This window comes from Lathamus discolor, chromosome 16 (genome assembly GCF_037157495.1).
Source record: "Lathamus discolor isolate bLatDis1 chromosome 16, bLatDis1.hap1, whole genome shotgun sequence".
Classification (NCBI taxonomy): Eukaryota; Metazoa; Chordata; class Aves; order Psittaciformes; family Psittacidae; genus Lathamus; species Lathamus discolor.
This window is the reverse complement of record NC_088899.1, coordinates 5,853,189-5,879,501: the sequence shown is the minus strand read 5'-3', so window position 1 is coordinate 5,879,501 and position 26,313 is coordinate 5,853,189. Positions and strand designations below refer to the sequence as shown.

General features: G+C 48.2%; 2 protein-coding genes and 1 long non-coding RNA gene across 5 annotated transcripts in view; 2 read left to right on the top strand and 1 right to left on the bottom strand.

Annotated features, from left to right (window-relative positions):
• On the top strand, positions 1–16,323 carry MXRA8 (matrix remodeling associated 8). 2 transcript variants are annotated; one of them, XM_065696228.1, is made up of 10 exons: positions 1–297; positions 6,167–6,187; positions 6,586–6,897; positions 7,456–7,557; positions 8,472–8,930; positions 13,113–13,271; positions 13,663–13,693; positions 14,461–14,537; positions 15,012–15,089; positions 15,944–16,323. In XM_065696228.1, exons 1-10 carry the CDS (start codon positions 249–251, stop codon positions 15,967–15,969), a joined length of 1,314 nt encoding a protein of 437 aa, XP_065552300.1. In that variant the 5' UTR covers positions 1–248; the 3' UTR covers positions 15,970–16,323. The 2 variants fall into 2 exon arrangements, with proteins under 2 accessions (XP_065552300.1, XP_065552301.1); XM_065696229.1 differs by lacking the exon at positions 15,944–16,323 and having other exon boundaries at positions 185–297; positions 15,012–15,517.
• On the bottom strand, positions 12,368–25,610 carry LOC136022651 (uncharacterized). Its single transcript, XR_010616243.1, has 3 exons — positions 25,456–25,610; positions 13,501–13,654; positions 12,368–13,424 (listed from the first exon to the last, which is right to left on the bottom strand). It is a non-coding gene; the product is annotated as an uncharacterized LOC136022651 (long non-coding RNA).
• DVL1 (dishevelled segment polarity protein 1) overlaps positions 25,111–26,313 on the top strand; it is a 70,194-nt gene continuing 68,991 nt past the window's right edge. The window contains exon 1 of one of the 2 annotated variants that reach the window (XM_065696218.1): positions 25,111–25,574. In XM_065696218.1, coding sequence (XP_065552290.1) covers positions 25,405–25,574 — 170 coding nt within the window. In that variant the 5' untranslated portion in view covers positions 25,111–25,404. The remainder of the gene's footprint in view (positions 25,575–26,313) is intronic. The other variant, XM_065696219.1, reaches the window with a different exon arrangement.

Genomic DNA, 26,313 nt, shown 5'->3' with positions numbered 1-26,313 from the left:
AGAGCAGAGTGGGTGTTTGTAGGAACTGTGTAGAACGCGTTAGGGAAAGGAAGGAGGTGGAGGGGGAGAGCGGAGTGGGGAGTTGGAGGTGGAGTAAGTGCCGAATATGAGCTGCTGTCCCCAGCTCCGGGATGGGAACTGATGAGGTCACGGGGTTTTCAGTTCCCAAACAAAAAAGTTAAGGGAAAAAAAGAAGCCTTCAACTTGTTTTTCCAGTGAGACGGAAACACGGAGACGCTGCGGGAGCGATGGAGCAGCTCGCAAAACTCCTCCTGTGGCAGATGGTGCTTCAGCAAAGTAAGCTCCTGGTGCTGGCGTGATGGGCTGGGGGTTGAACTGGTGTCTTTGGAAGGGTTTGTTCAGATTTAGAGGGAGGGAATTATGGATTTGTCATGGAAAAGAGGGAAAGGGGAGAGAATGGAGAGCTGTTGAGGGTTTAAATATACTCCAGCATGTTTGTGCAGTCTCTTTTTTCCTATCAGTTACTTGATCAGCAAACTCCAAAATACTGAGCTTGAATGTGGGTACAGTAAAGCTTCCCATGATCCAGGGTTATTTTATACTTTTGAAGAGGCAGAACCAGCTGATGTTTGTGTGAGTGTTCAGGATGGAGGGGAAGAATGGAATGTGGGGGTTTCTGTTTGGTTTGGGTTTGTTTTTCTGGTCAGCATCAAGTTAGAGACAGAGGAATTCACTTTTGGGTAAGGTGCAAGAAGGGGCTGAGAGCTCGCAGGAACAGAACGGCTTCTACCTGTTCCTTAATCACAGAGTTTTCTGTAGGAGCTGAAACAAGATTCAGTGTGCTGAGAGCATCCCCTCGAGCTAAACAGAGAAACCCCAGGAAGGCTTGAATGGCAGGAGAAGGTTTGAGGATTCATGCAAACCTCCACCAAATCCACACTCTGGGCTCTAAGGAAGCGCCTCTGAGCAAAGGACCAGTTCCAGCTCCCAAGAACTGATGAGAGGAAGCAAGGAGCACTGGTGACCCCCTGCTCTTCCCAGCCCTGCTAATGGAAGGCTGAGGCTGAGCCACCTGAGCCTCTCAGCATTCCTCAGCAGGCAGATGGAGGGAGCTGAAGAGTTCTCACTTGGGTCCCTAATTCGTTTCCATGTCACCACATCATCCCTGGTTTTGCAATGCCTCAAGGCAGGGTTTAGCAATTGGCAACCTATGGGATCAGTCATAGGGACAGAAGGGTTAAAGTGGCTCAGAAAACCAGTGTGTGGGGCTGGGTTAAGCCTGGAGGAGGGGGAGAGGCCACATACTGGATTTGAGAGGCACCAACCAGTCCAGCTACTACCCAGTGTGGTTTAGCACGTTGGCAGTGCCTGGGGAGCACTCAGGGCAGGAAGAGCAGGTTGGGTTGCTGTAGAGCAGTGGGGAAGCTGCATAGAGCCAACAGCATCCCACCCAGGGATGGGTGATCTCTGTCAGGCTCTTTAGAGGTGTGTTTTAGAGAGAAAGCTGTCTGCATGCCAGGCAGCCCTGGTGTTTGAGTGCTGCTATTCCCATACAAGCCAGGTTATAACATAATGAGTGAACAGAAAAAGGGGAGAAGGGAGGAAGTCGGTGCTGTTCCATATTTGATCCTTTCTGGAGAGAAACCACACCCTCAAGTGTTAATGTCTTGCAGGGAGGAACAGCACTGTGTTTGGAATGGCTCTGCAAACTAGGCTGTGGTCCTGGAGCCAGCATGAAGTACACAAAGCAGAGAAGGGCTTATAAATCTCAGCTAATATCTGAAGTGGCTGTGAGAAAGTTAGGGCGAAGCTGTGAGGGATCCTGGTGGTGCAGTGGCCAAGATGGAGATCGGTTTCTTGTCCAGGCAGTAGGCTTCCTTTCTGCTGAGGTAGCACATTCTTGCTTTCTGCCAATTCATGGACATGTTCCTACCTGCAGTGAGGTGCTGGAAGTGTGCGTATTAGATGGGTAGTTAAGGGCTCTCCAGTCCCGACATCCTCTATGGAAGCAGAAGACTCTGCTGCTGGGAAAGCTGTTCAGGAAGCCTTTAAAAATAGAGACTTAGATCAAAGCCCAGTTTAAAGCCTGGCTTTGTAAGGGAAGCCTTGGCTGGAAAGCTTAATCTTGCAGTCCTAGGCCAGCAGGACTGGTGGGGAGTGGGACATGTCTAGGTGGAACTGCACTGCTTCCCACCTCCCTCCTTTGCCCCTTTGAGGTGGGCCCAGATGTTAGTCCTGGTTACTGGTCAGTAGGACTTAAAGACATGGCAATGAGAGGAGAGCTGAGCCCATTTGTGTCGCTGTCACCTTGATGTCACTGCATCCTGAGCCATTATGGCCCCTTAGATGTGGGGTCAGCTCCCTGAGGAGCCCAGCATGGAGCCACTGCCACTCTCCAGAAGTGTCTGGAAATAGCTTGGTAGCACAAACTGCTGGTTTTGCAATAACTGTAATGGCTCTACAGAGACCATTAAATCCCCTGCATAAGTCTCCCATGGGATTTATGGGAAAAATAAGGAATCTGACACAGATTTTGTGAAGAACATGTTATTTCTCTAGGACTGGACCATCTCTCTGTGCTCCTAATGTCAAATGATGTCTCTTCCTTTTTCAGAAGAGCAAAAGAAGCTGAGGCCAGGAGACAGCAGAGAGGGTGTGCAAAGGAATAGTGAGCTGAGCTTCCTTAGGCAGGCAGTGTCAGCCTCACAGACCTGGTGGGTTAGGGCACTCACTTCTCCAGTGGCTCCTTTGTTTTCTTTCCTGCTCTGTGCTACAGTCTGGGTTCAGTGATGCTTATTGCCTCGCAAGGCTCAGTCCAGGCAGCTTCCCCTTGCTCTGCTGATCAAAGGCAAGGATCATCCTGAGCGCAGCAGAAACACTGCAGGTAGAGCTCGTGCTGTCACGTCCCATGCAGTGTGCATGCCCTTGGCACTCAGGCAAGCACTTCTGGTGTCTGCAGTTTCCTTTTCTGCTCTGGTAGGCTTTCACCCCCTGGTATGAGACAGGAACTCAGTGGTTTCATTAGCACATGCATCTACCTGTGAAGCAGGCTCTCTGCCAGCAGCTGTCTCCAGGAGAAGTGGTGGCATTGTTCAGGCAAGACTCAAGGGACAGTTTTGTGTCTGAGCTGTTCCAAGGATGCTGCCTGGAGAGCTCGGATGTGTCAGATGTCTTGCAGAGCCTGAGGCTTTCCCTTCTCGTTCGCCTGCAGTTTTTGTGGCTTAATTCTTCACTTGAAAAGTGGATGGGATTCAAGAAGTACGAGCTGGCTCTGCCTTTTACAAGGGATTAGGAAATGCTTTTGCAAGCTGCTTTCCTCTTCCTATATTGTGGAACCAGCAGAACACGTCTGGGATCCCGCTGCGGGGTGTGCTGAGTGCACAGAGCATGTCGGAGCACAGCATCTAGATGTCTTTTTGTGGGTACATCACCCAGAGAGGACAAAGTGATTATGCAAAGCTCCAGGGAGTTCCGTGGTGGTGACTCTTAAGGCATTTGGTGGTTTTGAAGCTCCAGGTCCTGGAATCCTGTGATTGCAAAACCGAGCTTTCACTTGGTTTTACAGTTGCAGGTGACTCACCAGAACAACTGCTTCCAGTTTCCCCCAGTCCTGTAGTTCATAAGCTGTGAACTTTGCTGGGTTATGGATATAACTCTGCCTTTGTTCTGTAGCTACTGGGTTAGACAAACAATAACTGTAAAAAGCATGGCTGGGGGACATGGCTTGTTTGCGCTGCTTGTCTCACATAGCAGAGGAGACTGAAAAGGGAAAAAGGCTTATTCCTTCTTTACCCAGTGCTCTGTGTTCAGGTTATGGGAGGTCACTTGTTTTCAGTTGTGCTTTCTCCAGGCATACGAGAGATCCGAGACATTCCAGATTCCTTAGATTTCTAAGTGATCTCATTTACAGCTATGTCAAATACATTTGAGTCTTATCCATGACCTGATGTATGTGGTGCAGGTTGCCAGCACTGCTGGGGGATCAGAACAGTCAGTTCTTCCTTCTTTGTCTTGTGGAGCTCCCATGCCTCTTGTAAGGACTTGTCAAAACAGCAATATGGTAAAATGCAGGCAAAGCATTGATGGACTCTTCCCTTTTCCCAGTGGGAAACAACATCTCCTGGTCACTGAGGAGCAGACCTTGGAGTGTAATTGTCAAGTAAGTGAGAGTGCTCCTGCCCTGCTGCTTAGGGAGGGGAAAAGGAGCTGTCAAAGCCCACAAGACACAAGCTTTTGTTATCTTGAAGCTGTCACATCAGAGAGCTTCTCTGCTTCCTTGCTTTATAGGGAGCTGTGTTTGGGAGCTGCTGGAGAAATGCGGGTAACTGAGCCAGCTCAGCCTGGCAAAAAGCCCCTGTGGGTGGGATGGAGTTAGGACCTGGGTGGTCCTCACCATGCCAATGGGGCCAGCTAAAAGATACAGGCCCAGGGGTTAGTGCTGGTATTATGTTGGGGCTGTGACAGGCTGCTGAGCAGAGCACATTGCAAGGCTTAGGTGGATACTTTGGTTAGATTTATGATGCTGCGTTTGGGCTCAGTGTTTTTTACATTAACTTCCAAGAGGAAAGTGAATGCATTCCTCTGCCCGAGCCAGGAGGGGATGTTTCTGTAGCACCAAATCAGTTGGCTGTTCATGACCAGCAATGCAGGACTCTGGAAGCTGTGGCTGTGCAGGCAACAGCTCTCACACACCACTCCCTAGCACACTATCACTGTGCATGTCCTGATAACTGTGTTCTTCAACTGTGTTCTTCCCTTGTCACAGGGCAAACACCAACTCAGGCACATTTGTCACACTGATCCAAGTGGATGCTGTGCTGAGAGCTGGTTGTCCTGTAGCAAGTGAGACTGATTTCTCCTGGAGAAGGTGGTTTGGTGCTGTGAAAGAGCTTTGCATAATTCCTTTGTTGTTCTAAGCTAAATCCGAGTCCTGGCTTCCAGAGGCAGAGGTTGGCAGCTTATAGGTTACCATCAGGCATTTCGCAGCCTGTTAGGACAGGCCATCAGACGATGGAATTATAATGTCGTGTGTATGATGTCTCTTTCTTATATCCAGAGCAGCACAGACTTTGTCCAGGATTTGTATGTGTCATGCTGAGATGATAACTGTATTAAAAAGAACTTACATTAGGAGTGGCTTTGAACTGGCAGCTCAACAGTGCTGCTCAGTTTTGTTCTCTGGTGGCACTGCCCAGTGCTTTGTGATAGGAAAGGGAGAGGAAGTGGGGTTTGTTCTCAGCCTGTGCACTGGGGGTGGTTAAAAGAGCCCCAGTTTGGAGTGAATTTATTCTCTTTTGGAATTCCCAATTCCTGGGTTAAACAAGAAATGCAGCCTTTGTCCGGAGGACGTTGTGCCCATGACATTAGCAGGACAAAACATCTAATGATCTTGCTAGAACCCATTTGGGTTTGACTGCTTAGAGATGAATGATGTCATTGTGTTGGGAATCTGAATCGTGCCCTCAAAGCGTGATGCCAGGAGACCTCCTCACCCCCTCCTACACACAAAGCAGGAGGGTCTGGACCAGGAAAGTGCAGAGACAAAGGCATGAGTTCAGTTCTTGCAGAGTTCTTCCTGCATAGATCTGAGTCACATGAGTTGGAGAGAGTTGCAGCTGCATCCAGAGCATGCCCCATCCCTGGCAGTGTTCAAGGGCAGGTTGGATGGGGCTTGGACCAACCTGCTCTAGTGGAAGGTGTCCCTGACTGTGGTAGGGAATTGGAACTGGATGAGCTTTAAGCTCTATTCCAACCCAAACCAGTCTGGATTCTGTGACTGATGGAAGAGTCTCTGGGGAGGATGCTCCCAGGTGATGGATGTGTTTGCCCAGCATGAGTGTCATGTCATAGTGTGAAGCAAAACAGCCCAGTCATAGATAGCACTCCTCATCTGAGTGACTCAGCGTACTCCAGAGTTACAGAATTCCCTCAGTGCTTTAATCACACCATCAATTTTACAGGAGGTTGGTTTGGAGTCTTGGAGATGAAAGTTGTCTTTTGGCCTTCAATCACTACAGTAACTCCTGCAGCATGGACTGACCAGGGTCTGAGCCTCTGGACTTAACCACATTACGCGTGTTAAACAAGTGTATGAACAGAAAAGAATAGGTGGAATAACAACAGAGGAGGTCGCTGCTGTCTGTGAGCAGATTTGGAGCTTTTCTTCTATTTGTTGTCAGTAACACTCTCTTTTCTGTTTTGACAGGTTCTGTTCATTTATACTCAGGTGAGTGATCTCTTTGTAACCTGCCTGGTTTTGTGATCATGAGAAGAAATGAAGGGGCTCTGATTCCATGGCATGCACTGGAAGTTTCAGTGCTAACTACATGGACCGTATGTCCCATGAACTGGTGTTTCTAAACCTCAATTAAACTGGGGGAGAGCATTAGGAAGGATAGGTGAAATCTGCAATCCTGGTAGCACGCATCATAGACATTGCTTTCACTAAATGAAATCAGTGTTTTTAAGTGACTCTCTGTTGTGTTTCTCCATGAGAGAGCTCTGTGTTGGTCTTGAAAGTTCCTTTCTTTTGGATGGAAGGTGTGCAGGGCTTCTAGGAAAGGTCTGGTGCCTTTTTCGCATGCCATAAATCTGGTAACTCTGGTTTTTGCTCCTGATTTTCAGTCCCAGCTGATGCCTCCAACCCCCAGGATAGTGTTGTAGTGTCAGTGTTGAACATCAGTGCTGCAGTGGGCTCTCAGGCTGTGCTGCCCTGCAAGAGCTATCGCATGGTGTGGACCCAGGATCGCCTCAATGACCGCCAGCGCGTGGTGCACTGGGATGTGTACAGCAGCTACTATGGGGACAACAAGATGGAGAGGCTGTGTGATATGTACTCTGCTGGAGCTCAGCGAGTCTACAGCTCCTACAACCAGGGGAGGATATTCATGCCCCAGAATGCGTTTACAGATGGCAACTTCTCCTTGGTCATCAAAGGTACTAAGTAGCATCTTTTCTCCTCATGTGATCTGCAGAATGGAGGAATTAACTTGGTGTTTTCAAGTGAAAATGGCTATTCTACAGAGTATTTTCTATCAATAAATAAATATCAGGTAATGAGGTACATGAGGTTACCTGAAGCACTGGTAATAGTGTTCTATTTCCCTTTGAAAAGGTCCCATTTTAAAAGAGAATTGATAACAACTCATTGCCTGTAAGTGACATGGTCTTCTTGTGGGCCTTTGACTGTATTTCAGTTCCTAAACTTAAACACAAGATTGTCATTCTTCCTGTGCCTGCTCTTTGCTAAACTGAAATCAGCTTTCTCTTTCCATCTATTAATACAGATATGTTAAACAGAAGAGCAAATAACCTGAACACAGTATTGTATTAGGGGAGGTGATTCTTCTCACCCTGGCAATAAGGATGGGTTAGAACTAAGTTATGTAAAGGCCCTTTTGCATCCATATAGGCTTTTGGGAAACTGTAAATGACAAAAGTAATCATTGCCTCAGTATAGAACATTGAACTTCCCCTCTCTTCCCTGTTCTCTAGATGTTGCAGAGAGTGATGCAGGCACCTATTCTTGTAACCTTCACCATCACTACTGCCACTTATATGAAACTGTGAAAATCCGCCTAGATATCACCAAGAAAGGTAAGTGTGGTGTTCCTTTCTGCCAGGGGCTTTGTTGGCATGTGCCAAACAGTGCATGGAGCCTGGTGAGTTAAATGTTTCCTCTACATGTTTACTGCTCCAGCAGTGGAACATCCCCAGTAACAATCCATCATCAGTCAGTTTACCCACAAAGATCTGCTGTGTGCATTGGTTGGTGAGACTGCCCTGACAAGCCTGTAGTTAAAAAGCCTCCCCAAGTTACCACACCTTAACTCCAGCTCTAAGAACAAGTTTCTAAGGGCTGTTGGCAACTGCAGTGTGTGCCACCCATGCATCACTGCCATGCCATTTAAATCTGTATAGTGCAGAAGTGAAGCTACTGGGGCTGATTGTGCTGGAAGCTGTTGAAGTGCTGATGGGATGGTAGAGAAATGCATCTCTTCTGCTGTTCTCACAGCTTCTATGCAAGAAAAACAATCAGATAGGGCCTGTGAGCCCCAATCTGCTCATCTGTGTTTTGGTTCTTCTGTTATTCCTTGTCAAGAACAAAGTACTGAGCACTGCTTCTTGAACTCCTCCAGTAATTAGGGCATTTGTGGGTAGAGAAGTATTTCCTGCATGGAGGATTGGGATGCAGCATACTGAAGATGAAATCTGTTATTCCTGTTCCCTTCTTAGCCTGCAGAGAGAATATACTTCCTGCTTTCTGAAACAAGGGATTAACTTTGTTGTAAGGAAAAGAAAGTGGTCTTGCTTAATGCATTGACCTAGGATGTAGAAGATAAATGTGTGTTTCTTTACTGACTGCTGAAGTAAGTGTGAACAAGGCACTTCCAGATCTTTGGAGGGGATGTCTTAGAGGATTGCAAGGTCTGAGATCAACCTTAGGTGAATCTGGGTGTCTTTAAGAGTAGGACAAAGATGCACACAGCATCTTCGTGTTATCTCCACAGCTGAAGATGCAAACCAGTACTGGGATGGGGAAATGCCAGTGATTGTTGCTCTGGAAGGCAGCACTGTGATGCTGCCCTGTGTGAACCACAACCACATCTGGACTGAGCGGCACAGTGAGGAGGAGCAGCAAGTGGTGCACTGGGACAGGCAGCCCCCGGGGGTTCCTCACGACCGGGCTGACCGCCTCATTGATCTCTATGCATCTGGGGAGCGCCGCTCCTATGGGCCTCTCTTCATCCGTCAGAAGATGAACATCACTGACACAGCCTTTGCCCTGGGTGACTTTTCCCTGCGGATTTCAGCGCTGGAAAGCGCAGATGAAGGCACTTACTCCTGCCACCTGCACCATCACTACTGTGGCCTGCATGAGCGCAGGATCTACCAAGTCTTCGTGACCGAGCCGGTGAGAGAGAAGAAGGTGGTGAACCTCACAACTCACAACGTTGCCCCAGCCGTAGGTAAGTGGCCTCTGGAAGTGGTTCTGATTGAGGGGGAGATAAGTATCTCAGTTGCACCTTTGAGCTCTAAAATGCTCAGTAAGCCACAGGAATAGAACATATCGCTCCCCACCGTCACCCTGGGAAGCCTTTGCTCCAAATGCCAAAGCATCCTTGCCTTTCCTGTCCACCACAGTGGTCTGCAGGGATCCCTCAGTGCCAGCAGCTGGGAGCGTTGTCAAGACAAACCTGTGCCCTGCAGAAGTGCCATAGACACCCCAGAAGTAAGGTGCTACTTAGAGCAGCACTGAGGTTTCCCTTATGAAGGTTTCTCACATTTGAGCAAGGGCTGTTCCTATCCTCAGGATTAGAAGAGTAGGCGAGGTCTTGCTTCCCTCTCTACTAGTATATGGCTCTAGTATATTTGTCTTGGTTGGTTCTGAGCTGTGTCCATTGCTTTGGTATACCTGGAGCTGCATGTGTAGGATACTAGTGAGGATCCTTTAGAGCTGCTTTAACACTGTTGCACCAAAGTGGGTGTCAGGGTGTCACCCATCAGGGTTAATTACCTGCAGTGCCAACATGTCCAGCTCCAGGGCAGTTCTGCAGCCTGTTCTGCTCTCTAATGCTGACATGCCCTAAGGCAAACAAGCTGTTTTTCTAACAACCTCCCTTTCCTGGTTGCTTTTACCGAGGTGTGGGGCTGAGGGGCCCATTGTGCTTACCTTTGCTGTTACTACATGGTGTAGATCACAGGTGTGGGTTGTTCCTCCTCACTTTGCACAGGGTTTGGGCTGTGCGAGAGGCCAGACTGTGCAGAATTGAGTACTAGGAACTTTACTTCTCCCTTCAGCTTTGCTTAAACCAATCTTCCCATTCTCCAGTGCAGTTGAGCTCTCATCTTTGAGCCTGCCCAAGCTGAAACCCATCAGGCTCAGTTCAGGCAGCAAAAAAGAAACCAAAGATCCCAAATTCAATATTTAAGTCTTTTGGGTCTAATTCCTTATTACCATTTTGAAACATTCATTGTGGTTTAATATTTATTGACTGCTTCATAGAGAATTTTGACATGTTTAAATAGGTCTATTCTTCTGCAGCAATTGGCTTTGTCAAGTCACAGAAACCTAAACCTGCCCCTGGGACTGAGCTTGGTGTCCAGGAAAGCCAGGCAGTGCTGCAGGGATGCGATGCTGGGGCTGAGCTGACATGGGAACCAGACCATACAGATACAATCCTCACTGCCTGCTGCCCTTGAGCCCTCTTCAGATCCCATTGTGCCCATGGAAACTAGATCTTGTGGTCAGAGTTGCCCACCCAGGAACTGATTCCTCCTTTCCTGGCTGTTGTCCTGCTTGCTCCGAAGCTAGAACCTACCAGGTCTGTATAAGCTTGGGAGTAGTGCCCTCAGTGCAGGAGGAGCTTGGTCTCCATGAGTAAAGCCATTGCCACAGTCAGAAAGAACAGTCTTGGAGAGCTTTGTCCCCCGAGGGCAGTGAACCCTCAGCTGGACTGGGAGCACCACACACAAGAATGTGCTGAGTCTATGGGAATATGAAAGAAGCTGAGACATCCGGAGTGCCTGTTTCCAGCCCACTGCTGATGGGGAGCCTGCTGGGACATGTCCTGTTTGTGTACAGCAGAACGGGCTGAGGTGCTGCCCTGTTCCGTGAAAGACCCTATAGAATGTGGGGATAGGACATGAAACCAAAATGAAACATCAGGAGATAAGAAAAGCAAAACACAGAGCTTTTTTCAGCAAGCAGCTATAGTTTTTGGCCTGTCTCCAAGGCCTGGAGCCATTTTCAGACAGAAAACTCCATCCTGTTTTGAATATAAGCACGAGTTCAGTTCTGCTCTCAGTCTCAGGGATCTAAATGTGGTGTGTATCTACTAACTCACTGCAGTTTTACTCTGCCTTTGCTTTGGAGCAAGTGATTGGAGAATGGCATCTGTTGTGTTTCATACCTATTGCTGAACTCAGTCCTTTATCAGTCTTGGGACACATACCCAGCATTTGGGAGCTCTCTTTCTGGAAAGCTCTTCCCAGCAGAAGAATCTGTCCCTTTACACCTCAGTAATGGTCTTCCCCCTCATTAGAACTTCTTTTCCAGTAGTTAAACCATATCCCGTGAGTGAATTAGAGGCAGATGGATGTGCTGTGTTGAGATGTACTGATTAGATCATGGTTACAGAACAAGCCTTCATCAGGATATAAGGGGTGTCTATTGCCTTAGGTATGCTGTTCTAAGCACTGACAGATAGTGGGAGCAACTCAGTCAACTGGTACTCAGTGCCTCAGTTTCCCCAGTTAAAAAATGGATACATTCTCCTGCCTCCCTGGTGATGCCCATTGCTGATGCTCAGTGGGTGATGCCCATTGAAGTGCAGCAGTGATGCCCTGTCAGAACACTGGTATAACATGTATTTTTGCTGTAACTTGATTGAGTAAGCCCAGGAGGCCCCAAGCTGTTGAATCTCTGTTTCCACTGTTTGTTGTTACAGTGACCTCTCCAATGTTGACTAAAGTTTAACTCAGCTCCATCCCTGTCTCACAGCATGGTGGGAAAACAAAAAGCCAGGAATAGAAAGCATTTGTGTGTGCTGACTTCTGGCTCAACTGCTGCTCCAGTGGCTGCCATCTCATCGTGGCAGTTGCTGAAGGAGATCCAGAGGTTTCCTAAAGCAGGACTGTCACATAGACTGTTTGCAGCTTTGCAAGTGGGTTTGTTGGTTTGGGATGGTTTTAGCTTAGCAGTGGTGAAAAACACATGCCAGTGTCCAGCACTGCAGCCAGCAAGCACACAGCATCAAGCAATGCCAGTGTAAAGTGGAATATTACTGGAGTGGAGGGCTACCAGAGCAGAGCATATGCTAAATCCTCTCACTTCTCTAGGACTGGTGTTGCATTAGCAGCATCAGTTCTGGTTTCAAAGTATGTGTTTCAATCCACCATCATCTTACTTGAGTTAGTGTTGGTGGGTTGGTGTTTTTAAAGGCTGGACAAACTGGAACCAGTTTGTCAGCATTCTTCACGTTAGGACACATGTGGTAAATGGTACTGTGGGTTTGGGGGTATTTCCCCCCATCTTTCCCCTTATTCCCTCTGACCAGTTTACACACTTGAACTCCCTAGGGAGTGGTAGAACTGCACACTGGTTCCTGCCTGGTGCTCTGTGGCTGGTCCCTATTACAGGGTGAAGGTGTCCCATTCAGCTCTGTTCTGAAGAGCAAAGCTCCCAGCACAGGGGTTTGCCTGTGCCTGGGCTGGATTTGTCCATTCCTCTGCCTGCTGCAGGCAGAGCATTCGCTTCCTCTTTCTATGTGTAAAACATTGACCTATTTATTTGAGATGTACAAAAATGTTCCACGTAAAGAGTTTTGAGTTACCCTTTCCTGCGCTGCGGAACTGAAGCGAGGCTGCACCCACAGATGGAATCTTGGCTTCTCTTTGGGGGGGTTTATTTATTTTATTGATTTTTCTATTTTTTTTTATATAATTTTATTTCAAAGGAAACTCATTCTTTGGCATTGAAAATTCCTCCCACTCTGTAAATTATAACCCTTGGCAGGGAGGGGCTGCTTCATACTTCAGCCGTCTGGAGCCCAAGCAGCGTGGTGTGTGTGTTGTGAGGGACCCAGAGGAGGGTTTCATTACCCTGCAGAAAGACCTGGGGCTGTTTAATGGCACTTCTTGCTGGACTCGCCCTCTACAATGAACAAGGACATGCTCATAGCCAGGCAGCAGGAAGGGAATGTGCAACAGTCACTGTATTTCATGCTCCTGGGAAGTATAATGTTCCTGTGAAGAGCAGAGGCATCTTCCATCTGACAGAGGTGCAGTATGTTGTGAATTAGGCTGCTATTTGCCTTTTGCTTCCTGCCATTCACTGAACATGCTTTTCAGCTCCTTCAGAGTCACTACAGGGCCTGTACTGACAGGTCAAGGGGGAATGGGTTTACCCTGCCAGAGGGGAGATTGAGCTGAGTTCTCAGGCAGAAGCTCTCCCCTGTGAGGGTGCTGAGGCGCTGGCACAGGGTGCCCAGAGAAGCTTTGGCTACCCCATCCCAGGCAGTGTTCCAGTGTTCCCTTCCAATCCAAACCATTGTAGGATTTGGGTCCCTGTATGGGCCCACGTGTGACTGTGCTTTGTTTTGGATACCAATTACAACCATCAGCCTGTTTTCCTTCTCCTCTGCCATCAGATCCAAACGTTGTCAGGGGCCACAATGTGATAAATGTCATCATTCCTGAGAGCCGGCTGCACTTCTTCCAGCAGCTGGGCTACATCCTGGCAACTCTGCTGCTCTTTGTCGTCATCCTCATCATTGTGGTGCTCATCACCCGCAAGCGCCGGCAGAGAGGTGAGTGCTGGAAAACACCAGCCCTGGTGGTGCCTATTGGGATAGCTCATGGCAGCAGAGCTGGCTCTGCAATCACTGCACAGCACAGTGCTAGAGGCAGTGATGCTCTCCTGGAAACCAGCAACATACACACTGGGGAGGCCTTTGGAGGTGCTGATGCCAAGAGAGATTCATTAGTATGGTGTAAAAACAACTGCTGAGTAAAGGGAAGGGTGGCATTGGAACACACCTGAATTCCTGTTTATTGGAGGGGCTGTGGAAGTGACCATCGTGAGCATCACGAATGAGGAGTGCTGTGAATAAGTCCATAGTGTTGTGGTTCTTGCTGCTCTGTGGGAGGGCTTGGTTGGGCTGGATACAACTGCTCATTCTGTTTCTTCTCCCTGTTCAGGTTATGAGTACAATGTGAAGAAATATGGAGAGTAAGTAAATTACAGCATCTGTTATCTAGGGTTAGAATGTACGAAAATGAACTTTGGGGTTTCAACCCTCAGCTGTCACTTAGAGCCCAAACCAGCTGAGGATCTGGTTAGTAGCCATGTAAAGCAGAGGCTGTTTGATAGAGTTTATTCATTGCTTTCCCCCAGTTCCTTTGCAGTTTTATACTCCAGTTATTATTAGTGTGCTGTTCCCAGGAATATACTCTTGCATGATTGCATGTTAGGGAACAATTGCATCTTCTCTTGTTATACTTTGGGAGCTGATTCACAGATGATGTTCTGTGAGATGTCAGTAGGAGGTAGGGGTGAAGGGGTAATGCACAGATGTACTGTAAACCCTGCTGTGAGATGGTTCCTTTGTGTTTCACTGTATATTGTTAAAGTGGAAGAGATGGGGAAGTTCCAGTGCAGACTGGCTCCTTGTTGTTCTAAGCTCTGGACAAACACATGGGGAAAGAAGAACCACAGCCAGAGATCTGGAGGTGTTAATGGAAAAGACAGTAAAAGGAAGAGAGAGGAGAACCAAATTCCCTAGTAAGCAGTGTGACCTTCTGGAATCTGCTAGTTTAAGGGCAAAGGCAGGAAAAGCACCTGTGTACAGTGGTTGCTGGTGCTGTGATCTATCTGTCATACTTCAAATAAACAGTGTCACTTCAATTCTCTAAAGCAGCATTAGGAAAGCTGTTGCGACAGAGTGTGAAAGCAGCCATTAAAGGATGTGACCATTCTTCACTGTTATTCCTTTTCAGGAAGGATGTCAATCTGAAAGAGTTTACAGTCGACACAACAGATCTGACTCAATACAGAAGTGAAGACATCAGGCTGGGTATGCATCAACCAGCAGCCATTCTACAAACCAGGTCAAAACTGGCTGTAACTGAGGCCCCAGAGGTGTACACAGAAGCTGAAGTAAAGAACAAAGGGATTGCAAAGGGTGGGTTGGAGACCAGAACAGCAGCAAGTCCAAATCCTTCCTTGTGTGTCTTGGAAGAGCTCCCCTAGATAAGTGCATCAGTGACCTTCATCTTCCAGCACTGTGTTATATGCTGGAAGACTCTGTGGTACCTGTGAGGAGCAGGAACCTGAAGTATGCATAACTGATTAGTGCCAGGGGCAAGATTAAGTCATAGCAGCTTTCCTTTCCCTGCTGAGTAAGTCCATGAGTTATTCCTGGAGATCTGGAGATGCCAGACCCAGAGTACTGCAAGGAAGGACCCATCACATATCTGCCTTGCCTGTAAAGTGTTGTTTGCTTTTAATGTCCTAATGGCTGTGTGAATTATACTCCTCCCTTTCACAGATTACAAAAACAACATCCTGAAGGAGAAGGCTGAGCAAGCCAGAAGCTTCCCAGCAAAGAACATTGATTTAGACAAAGGTAATAACGACTTGCTTCCCCCTAATTGGTGGCTGCAGGAGCCTTCTGATGGGTTGAAGGAGGGAAGGACACAGTTTAGCAGTGAGCTGACCAAGCCACAGCCGAATGAGGAATGATAAACATCATGACAAATGGCAGCAGGAATGAGAAGCTAGTTGCCTTGCTACGCTTTCATCATGGAGCCACAAGATGCAAGTGGTGATTAGGCTCTTAAAGACTTCTGGCGTGGCACACATAGATTCTTTTCTTTATTGGAAAAAGAATGCCTGGCAGGGCTGGAATAGTGCATTCTGTAACCTCAGAGGGAGGTGTAGCTCAGAAATGTCCTGGCATGGTGTTTGGGATGAAAACACTGTGCAGAAGAGAGTGTTTAGAGCTGAAGTAATTTATGGGTAATGGGCAGGCACTTACTTCATCCAACAATAGCAAACAACTCTCTCTCTCAAGGGGCTGAATCTCCTTTTGCTTATCCAGTATTAATGCTGAGCATTGTGCCTCAGTTTGTAGAGTCATACTTACGACTCTTAAGTTGTTGTTGACTCCTCATATGAATTTAGAATATAATAAATGAGACTGAAATGCTATCAAAAGGGGAATGGTCTGGAGAATCCATGGATTGCCTTAGACCGTGGTGGAGTTCTCATGATATTTTTGCTTGTATTTTGCAGAGATGATCTGTGCAACAGTTTATTCACAGTAAATCTCACTGTGGGCTTTTCAAAGAGGGCGCTGGGGACATGGTTGACTGCACATGGTCACTTGTCACTGTGTGGCTGACTCCATATTACTGTGTGCTGCTTTGGATGGTTTGAAATCTCCCTCCAGTTACTGACCTCCTTTTCATTTGCTTTCAGATTTCAGGAAGGAATACTGTAAATGAAGACATTCCCAAGCTGCTGGCTGGACCAGAAGCTTCAATCAAAGATAGATAAATGGGAGACAGATGCCTTTTCTCAATACCATGTCTCTCCAGTTACCATAGATCTTTTCACATAGACTTCTCCCCACTAAGCACAAGGGTATTTGCAAATGCTTTTTGAAAGAGTTAGATTGTCTTATGTGCACTTACGATGGGTTTGGGTTGTCTTTTCTTCTTCTGTTCTCCAATCCTCTATTCCCCTTCTTCTTTCCTGATATTATTGTTGGTTTTATGCATCAATGATTTTTATGAGCTGAATCAGCAGACCTTTTGCTTTGATGTTACTGCTTTAAATAAACCAACCTGCATCACTCATCCTGAGCCATCATTATATCAGGCAATTTTCCATGTAGTGTATTCATCAGGAAAATAATAACAAAGCCTGATTGTGATCTCTCCTAGGGAGGCATAAATCAGTGTCGCACAGCACTTGATATATTCCAGGTCAAATACAAAGAGTAGACCCCTTCAGTATAAATACCTTATATTATGAATGGGGAAAAGGGAGGCACAGAGATGACCAAGGGCAGGGTTGGGATCAGCTCCAAAGAGCTCTGGAAGCCTCACTTTGTATTTCTCACTCTAAGCTTGTTTGTTGATTTGTTTTTGTTTCAGTGCAAACCAAATCAAATTTGGCAGGAGCAGACACATTCAGCTGAAGGTGATGGAGTTACAGTGCTGTAAAACCAGTCTCAGTTAGATCAGGACCAGGAATGTTATGGAGAGGGCTAAACTCCTGTGTGGAAATCTGGGATGTGATTTTCCTGCAGTCCTTGGGTGGATCCAGGCCACACAGAGCTTGTGTGCACATCAAAACCAAGGTATGATTACAGCGCAGGTAGACAGATAAAAGGAATAGCTTCCCATGAGCAGACCATAAGGAATGAGAGTACCAACACTCTGCACTCAAGAGCCTGTCAGGAATGTTCATGGGCCAGGGTCTCAGAAGGGGAGTTGAGGAGGGAGAGGAATTCCTTCTTATGGATTTTGGCATTGTTTTGGGGAGCAGATACCCAAGATGGTGGGGCTGCGGGCTGAATGGGAGTTCTACATTTGAACACTGTGTCAAGTGGGGATGTCAATAGATCAGAAGTCAGTAATTCAGTGTTGCAATCCCAGCAAGTTAAAACATCAGGAAAGCTGCAGAATATTAACAGTTCTACACAGCTCCTTTACTATTTGGGATATTCTGTGGCACCATTCCCAAACCAGGCACTCCTGTGGTCCTTGGAGCACAGAAACAAAGCTCTTTCCTACTGTTGATGACAGTGCCTTGTGTTCTTGTTGTGTAAGGGTGAAAGTGGCCAAGGATTGCCACTATCTCTACTCTGGTCTGAGGAGAATGGCAGAGGGAGGGACTGTGCATGGGCTGGTGACTGAATGGGACTGGGGAAGGTCTCTAGGGTGATGTGAGTGGTGGAAGTGGGAAGAGGATCTTGTGTGGAACTACTGTGAGGGTGAGGGAGGATGTGAGGGTGATGATGTGGCTTGTCTTAAAGTGCCTGGTATCTCTGTGGATTTTTTCCTGGGGATGGAGAATTCTGAGGTCTTTGCAGATGATGAAGTAGCTGTGGTCCAAGGAAAGCATCCCAGTCTAACAGTGAACAATGGGGAATGTGACCTGCAGCCTCGTATGTGTCTTGGCTGTTCTTAGACACCTAAATCCCATTTCGGACCCCGTCTCCCTCCTCCCCCAAACACCACTGATCTCAGCTGTTGTGTGACAGGGCTCACTTAGACTCTTGGCAACTCAGAGGTTTACTACTGGGTGTGATGGTTGTGAGTTACACTGGAGCCGAGCTCAGCTCCCAGCTCTGCCAGAAGCACGGGGTAAGACCTCCTGTGTACCAGAAGGAGCCAAGTTATCTGTTTAGAAGCTGGGGTATCAGTCCTGTTCAATGCACACCTTTTATAGGAGTAGAAAATAGACCATGGCATTTTGCATAGATATTAACACTTCTCTCTGTCAAAGAATAAATATAATGGGGACCCTTATTTTTCATGCCTTCAACTATTACTAATAGAAAGTAACAGTAGGGGTGGAGGTGAGAATTCCTGGGCAGATCCTGATCTTTTAGGCTGCCTTTGGCTGGATGTGATTGAAATCCCAGCCACATTCCTTCAGGTGTGTAAGGCTGCACTGGTTATTCCATCAGGGTGGCACAGTCTCAAGTAATTGTCAGTAATGTCTTTCCCCCTCCCTTTCATGTCTGTGAGTCAAAGGTTGGAGATCTTTACTTGCCAGTTCACATTGCTTAGCACAGCTCATATGGACACCAGCTCCAAGTGGGGTTACTCATAAACTCCAAAGGCATTTCAATATTTGATTTGACTTCTAGGCTGCAAAATAGCTTAGGGGGAAAAAACCTAATGTGTTCTCTGAAACAAGTACTGGGAAGAGCTTTATGAGTTCCTCATCCTGCTTTGATCACTGCTTTGAGTTTGGGTAATGGGCAGACACGCCAGTGTAACCCTAGACTGGTCAAGATGAGAGTCCAAGCTGAGATCCTGGCCCTTTTTGCTTCAGGAGCGGCATACGTTGTGTGATTGGACTGATGATCAGAGCAGTGGGTTTCAGAAGCAGCCTGCCACATCCTGTGTGCAATTTAGTATGTTAAAACTGTGGCTGAGAGGGGGCCAGGAGGGCCGCTGGATAGAAGCTGTGGTTCCAAACTGCTGCGAAAAGAGAGGAGGGAAACTGAACACTAAACTGAAGAGTTTTGTTTGTTTATTCCTTAACACAGAGGAAGTATCAAAGGCTGTTTGCCTTTATATACAGGTGAGAAATCATTCAGGTCCTTTACATACGCACTTTGTATTCTGTCAGCTTTGGCATTGCCTTGAAGCTGATCTTACGTGAAAACAGAAGACTCAACTTGCAGTTAACCACTAGACTAGGGGCAGGACCCCTCTTTTCTGCTCCCACTCTGCCATAGGTTCAGTGCAAGTCCAGACTGGTTGGTTTTCTGTCCCTTTCTCTCATCTCAGCCTTTCTTTCCCCAACATGGGTCAGTAACTTGCCTCTCATGGAGAAACAATCCTTAGGTATGTGCAGCACTTTGGTAGATGTGCTTTGAGTTATCGAAAGTCATCTTCTCACCGTGCTAATGGAATGCTGCATCTTGATAGACCTCATTACCCATCACTTTGCAGGCTCTTGGAGGCTTTGCCTCATTATGGTCTCCTTGGTTTCCTGAGACATGCATTTTATGTTCAGTTAGTTACAATACTAATAACAAGCCCTCATAGTTTCATACCAATTCCTTCTCAGTGAGTACTCTATGGGCAGAGAAATGAAAGTCTCTATTAGGGTAATGCATGGACTGTAAGCCCTTGTTGTGGGACAAGGAAAGGGTGTGTGGCAGTGACCTTAAAAGGGTTTAAAGCTGAGACTAGAACTAGAGCCCCCTCTTTCCAGCCCTGTGCACGCTCTGCTTCCTCTCAAGATTGAGAGGACTTGTTCCATAAGGTTGGGTTTTTTGTTGTAATAGAATTAATCCTCATTATTATTGTTACTTAACTTTTACCATTTATCATTGCTGTGTAACTCTCCTGACACTTAAGAAATAAAGGAGAACGGAGTTTCAAGTTAAGGCTGATTTTTCTTTCTTGCTCTAAGCTATTAGCCAGCATTAGCTAATTCTTCCTGATAGCTGTGCACTGTGTTTCATCTCGGAGCATCCTAAGGTGCTTGACAAAGTGCAGATGGGATGCAATCAGTTATTCCAGGGATTTCAATGTTTCCATATGGGACATCATCATGTGCCTTGGTCAGGGGGCTCACAGACAAATTTTACCCTTCTAAAAGTGTCATTTAATGACCAGATCTGAATGGAGTTCAGACCATCTATCCGAGATGAAGGCTGGCAGCTCCTTCATAGCACATAATTCTGCAGGTCCAGAAGGAAAGATAACACATCCTGCTGGAATAGTTAACTGTGCAGCCCAAATTCCTCTTTTCCTTGCAGAACTAACACCTTGCTGCACATTCTGCTCTTGGAGGGCTTCCACCCACTAAGTAGTATCCCAGGTGGCATGACAGAGTTCTTCCAGGGACATGGGTGGAAACAGCTTGTGTTGCTGCTTGGATGGACACTGCAGGCTGCAGGTGTAATCAAAGCAGGTTACAAAAGTAAGAAGTGGCAAACAACTGCATTTAGCAAACTGAGATTATCAAGCAGCTTGTCTAGCTCTGCAGAAAGTAGCATTTTCTCTCTTACATGGTTGGAAATCATACTACAGCTGGTCTCCTGCCACTTTATACCACCTCTTCACTGGGGTGCTTCACCCTGTGGAGGCTGCTTGTGTTTTCTTAGATACCAGAGCGGGGAAAAAGAAAGAAAAACAGGTTAAAAGGGTTGGAGTTAAACACTGAGAAGTGCATGGGGAGTAGTTCCTTCTGCTTGGGCTCTGCTGAGAGCAAATGATGGGTTCTTGAGCAGACAGGGCCATATACAATGAAGATCTCATCCAGAGGACCCTTTACTGTTACTGTGGTGGGACTTTACTGGTCAGCCAGTGCTATAACCTCTAAGTGAGACTCACGGCAGTGAGAAGAAGCCAAAGGAGAACTACCACAGAAGATACTTTGGGCAAAGTGAGGTCATCCTGGAGCTGGTGCCAATCCCACTGGGAACATCTGATGCAACAGCGTTTTTCTAAGGTTTAAACCTTAGAAAAGGTGGTTCCATCAGAACTAGCCTGATGCCACTCAGTGATCTGAAGTGCTCAACCCCTTGCCTTTTGCAATACATCTCCCATCTCTCCAGACTCATCTCCACTGTTTTGATTGTTGCTTTGAAGTAGGGGTGAGTGCCAAGACAGAAGTTAGGAGCGTTTCTGCAGCAGGGTTAGGGAAGTTGATGCCATTCTGTATGCGTATCTGATTTGCACTTGAGATTTGCTGTTGCTGGGAGACCTTGAAAGGACAGGAACATAGTTTGTGAGTATAAATGTACTACAGGATCATACTGTAACAGAACTGAGATACAGCAGATTTCGGTATCAGTAACGGAACAGTCATCAGTAAACTCAAGTTAGATGAAAAAGAGACTTGAAACTGAAGGAGACACTCTTCCTTCCTATGAATCCCATAAGCCGTGCCCATCTGCTGACAACATTGCTTCGTGTTTTCCATTATATGCTTCTAATGACTTCTTAGTAGTCCCCGTGGAGCACCAACATGAATGTTGTCCTCTATTCCCTACACAGTGCCTCATTCCTGCAGACCTGTAGGGCAATATCGCTCCGTAATACCCATTCCTCAGTGAAGAGGGTTTTGGAAATGTCACTAAAAATCCCCCCAGGTTTATGTGTATTTGAATCCGGTGGCAATGAAAACCCCCAGGAGGCTGGAGAGCAGACTGCTGCACTGCGAGTCTTTTGCTTCCCTCTAGTGTTTAATGTCTTTATTTTCTTCTAAGCTATAGAGTCTTGAGTTCTGCCATGACCTGACCGTGCCCAAGGGCTGCACAGAAGAAGAATAAAAGGAAATAAACCTTGCAGGTCTTTCAGACCAGATCCATGGGTAGCATAAACTGATTTGGATTGCATCCTGCTGACATGTACCACATTAGGAGCCAGCCCAGCATCTTAATGTTAAGCACATCCAAACTGGGTGGTTGCAGTTCTCTCTTTTAGGATCATTTCCATGTTTAGCTCTTAATTCTGCAGTGATGCTAATGATGCCTGTGTGAATTGGTGGAATGCGACAGGATCTTTGCCCCAGGGATGAAGAGTAGCTGCAGAACTTGTTTTCTGAATGTGCTGAAAGTCTTCACAGTGTGGGGAAACTTAGGATCTCTGAAGAGGAAGAACAGGCTGGCTAACATTTCCTGTGCTGTTCATTCAGACACCAGCTTCTGCCACAACCCTTCGCTGATAAAAGTCTAAAATGCATTTCTCCTTTTACTTTTAAACAGTGGTGATTTTGGAGGAAATACTTAAGAAATATAAGGATGAAATGAATTGGTGGGGCTCAATGCTTTGCCAACCCTCATTTTATGTCTCTAGGTTACTGCTGTGATCTCATTCTGGGAGGAACCTTCCCTGGCTAATGGTTGTTGTCAGTTTAGTTTCTAATACATCCTTACTAATGGCTTCCTTGTAGGTACCATCAGTCCTACAAGTGGCATGGATAGCTGGCAGTAAAGGGTGGGATACTGACAGTAAAGGGTGGGAAGCTTGCAGTGCTGCTGCCCACACTGATCCTGCTGTGTTGCTGGAACAAATGAGAACAAGTCTTCACTTCCCAGGGTTGACTATCCAAATGGAAGCACTCCTCTCAAACCTGATTGCATTGTCATGAGCAGCAAACCTGCCAGCGACTGACTCTTGAGACAAAATGATCCCCAGAGTGTGATGGCTGTTTGAATTCACTGAGACAAGCAACAACCATCACTGTAATTCAAAGGATGGTGTCTTAAAAGAGCTTACTCATTCTCTGTGTGGTAATGAAGTGCACTGCTCTGTACAGGAAGAAAAGGGTGAGCAGCTTTTATGCCTCAGGACACTACCTGCTCCCTGCAGGGGTCATCAAGACTATTTGCTCTGTCATGGAGAGCACAGCTCTAGTAACAAGAGATTTCATGCCTTATATTTATTTTCCACTGAAGTGTTAAGGCCTGAGCTCCACAAGAAGCAAGGTATTACCCCTGATGGCCCAGTGAAGGTGCTGTATTCTGCATTCCCATGTCCACTCTTTAATTGGATTAGCTTGGGGTTTGACTGGAACATGAAAGTGGGTTATCTGCTCTCTTCTGTGCTTTACGGGGACACAGAAAGCTTTTTATGAGTCATGATCCAGTCTTATCATGTCTGTTCCAAGGTAGTCATCTGACAATTATACAACTCATTATCTTTTCAGTTGTCAAAAGGAAAAGCAGAGCTAATAGAGCACGAGCAGAGCTCTCTGCAGATTCAACCTTTGTGTGGCTACCACCTGGGTCCCTGAGGAATTGGGGAGGTCATTAAGTATGAACTGAAGAGACCAAAGGGCTGGATGTTAATATTGTGCCTGAGCTTCATACTGCATAAACTACATAAAGCTCGATATCTCAGAAAGTACAGCTTGTACTGGGGTTATCTCACAGTCCTGCCAAAGGAAGCCTTCCCCTTTCTGGCTCAGAGTTCCTTGTGTGTGGTAGAACTGATGGATTAATGGCATTCTTTCCATACCAAGAGTGCTTGCAGGTGCTTGCAGAACCATAGCAGGACAAAGCTGAGTGCATGGTTTTAGAGAAAACTACAATACTTTATGCCTTACTCTATTAGGATTCCAAAAAGGAAGGAGTGAGAGTGATTAACCATCAGTGGCTACTGTTTGAAGTGTACCAAGCTGGTCATTCCTGACTTAAAGCAGTACCAAATCACTAGTTACATGATGAAGACTAAGGCCATACCTTTACTCTTCTGTTGATCTTGCCCTGCCTGATGATCACACAAGCATTCAAGTCCAGCAGTGATGTGATGAGTGGTGGCAGTGTCAGCAGATGAGCAAATCCCTGGAGCTGGAGAACCCCAGTGAATGCAATAGCTTCTCTGTACCAGGAATGACAGCAGATAGCAGGATAGCAGGTGATGTTTTCGTGTCTCAGTATTGTTAAACCTTGTTGAGTTTTAGATTAACAGCGCTACCAGATCCGGTTCTGCATAGGGGAGTTTGGCTCTCGTAGTGGCATCACAGTGTTCTGTGGCAGTGCTGGTGGGATGTGGGCACTGGTAATGACTAAACTTGATAGGGGTAAATAAATGGATAATAATAGATAGCAATGATGTTAACAGACGTTTTGGCAGCCCCTCTTTGTGGCTCTCGTTTCATGCTGGTAGAATCACTGCAGTGCCACAGGTAATTCAGCCACTGAGCTGTGGTTTACTCCTTCACAGAAAGCAGCTGAACATAGAGAATGAATGTCCTCTTTCATTGAAAGGGAAAAAGAATGTCATTAGCTTGGGATTTTCCTGGAGAAGTCCTGTTGAATGAACAAAGGATTCCTTGAGACCTAAGCACACTCTTCCGAGACCTGCATTTGCTGGTGGGCATTTTGGGATATTTCGAGAAAGAAAGGGGAACTCTTCCCAAATACATCACCTACAGAACATGGTGCTCCAAAGATATTCCTCTAGACTGTGTGCTCCAAACCACACCTATCTCACCTAGAATATAGAATCATAGAATAGTTAGGGTTGGAAAGGACCTCAAGATCATCCAGTTCCAACCCCCCTGCCATGGGCAGGGACACCTCTCACTAAACCATCCCACCCAAGGCTCTGTCTAACCTGGCCTTGAACACCGCCAGGGATGGAGCACTCACAACCTCCCTGGGCAACCCATTCCAGTGCCTCACCACCCTTGTTGTCTGTGGAATTCAGGGGGTTATAGATATCCAGAACACAGTGCTCTGATCACCAGCAGTCACAGCTGTCTGACAGGAGGATGGAGCTGGAGGGGGCTGCTCTCTGCTCCCAAGGGATGGGACAAGAGGAACCGGCCTCAAGCTGCACCAGGGCGGGTTTAGATGGAGCTGAGGAACAATTCCTGCCCCAGAGGGTGCTCAGGCATTGGAACAGGCTGCCCAGGGCAGGGCTGCAGGCACCGTCTTAGACTGGAGAGCTTTCCTAACTGGGTATATGCATAGTAACGTGCCTCCCTTTCCCTCCTGCCATGCGAATAGGGATGCTGAAGGATACAAAGGAGTTTGTACGATGCTGAGGGGTCTGCACTGGGAAAGCATTTTATGAATTCCTATAAGGAGAAGATCAGGAGGGGGCTGCAGGGAACAGGCGGTGTTTATGTGAGCTATTGGGAACATTGACTGGGATGCTGAGCGATTTTCTTAGGCCAAAGACTGGGCTCTTCATGCAAACAGAGCACCTCGTGTTGCTCGGATAAATCACAAGCCCCCAAGCCCCGTTCACCTGCGCGGTTTGGGTGCGAAAGGTGCGTTTTAAGGCAAAAAAAGGAGCGAACCTCGAGCCCCTCGGTCCCGCCGCGCCAGCAGGGGGCAGTGAGCGCGGGGGTCCCGCGGGCAGCGCCGCGGCGGTGGCGAGAGGAGGGCGAGCGCCCCCGCCTCCCCCTTCACTCCCTCCCCGCGGGGACCCGGGTTCGCGGCGCCCCGCGGCCCAGCGGCGCGGAGGGCGGGGGGGGGAGCGGCGGCGGCCGCAGGATGCAGGCGGGGCGGGCGGCAGCGGGCTGCCGTTCCCGGGTCGGGCAGCTAGAGAGCAGTGCAGGGAGCGGAATCCCGGCCGAGGAGCCCGTGCGCGGCGGCGGCGGCGGCGGCGGAGCAGCACCCTTCCTGTCGGGGGCGGCTCTGGGCCGGAGGCCGTGAGAGGAGAGGAGCGGAGCGGCGGCGGAGGCCCGGGCCGGCTCCCGACCGCTGCTCCCCTCGTCCTTCTCCCATGGCGGAGACTAAGATCATCTACCACATAGACGAGGAGGAGACGCCGTACCTGGTGAAGCTGCCGGTGCCGCCGGAGAAAGTCACTCTGGCCGATTTCAAGAATGTGCTCAGCAACCGGCCCGTGCACAGCTACAAGTTCTTCTTCAAGTCCATGGACCAGGATTTCGGGTGAGCGGACCCGGGCCCTGCCCCTCCTCTGGCCCCCCTTCCCCGCGCCCCTTCCCGCTGACAGCCCGAGGGGAGGTCTCTCCGCCTCCCTCGGCACCTGCTCCGCTGCCGGCGGCTCGGCTGCAGCGCGGGGCCGGGCTCCGGGCTCACGGCCGGGTGCGGCCCTGCCCGCTCGGCGCTAGGCCCCGGCACCCGCCACCGGCACCCGGGGAAGCCGGCAGGGCCGCCGCTAACATGGCGGCCCGGCCCGGCCCCTGCTGCCGCCGCCGCCTCACCCCTCGGCCGCACCGGGGGCTGACAGCGAGGCCGGAGTCCCCCGAGGCCTCTCGGCTTGTGCTCAGCCCGGGCCGGGCTGCCCCCCGGCCGCTCTTCCGCCGCGGCGGGCGGGGGGTGAGCGGCCGAAGCTGTTACCGGGTGGGTGAGGCGCGGAGGGTTTGGGCCGGTGCGGGCAGCGGGTTGTTCTCTTGGGCGCTGAGCGGTCGGTGGTCGGAGCCACCGCTTCTTGACACCACCACCGAGGTGTCGTGCTGCTGGGGGAGCAGGAGGAGACAAGGGCCAGGCTTTCAAACGACCTCTGTGACCCTGTAGGCCAAATTCCCGGCTGGAGCTCGGGATATTTGGCATGGATCTCGTCCCCGCACGCCGATGTGGGTTGTGTGCCACGGGGCTTAGTTACAGCCCTCATAAAATAGGGCAATACAAATGCGTTTGACAGCTGGCCTGTCACTTCCAAATGTAT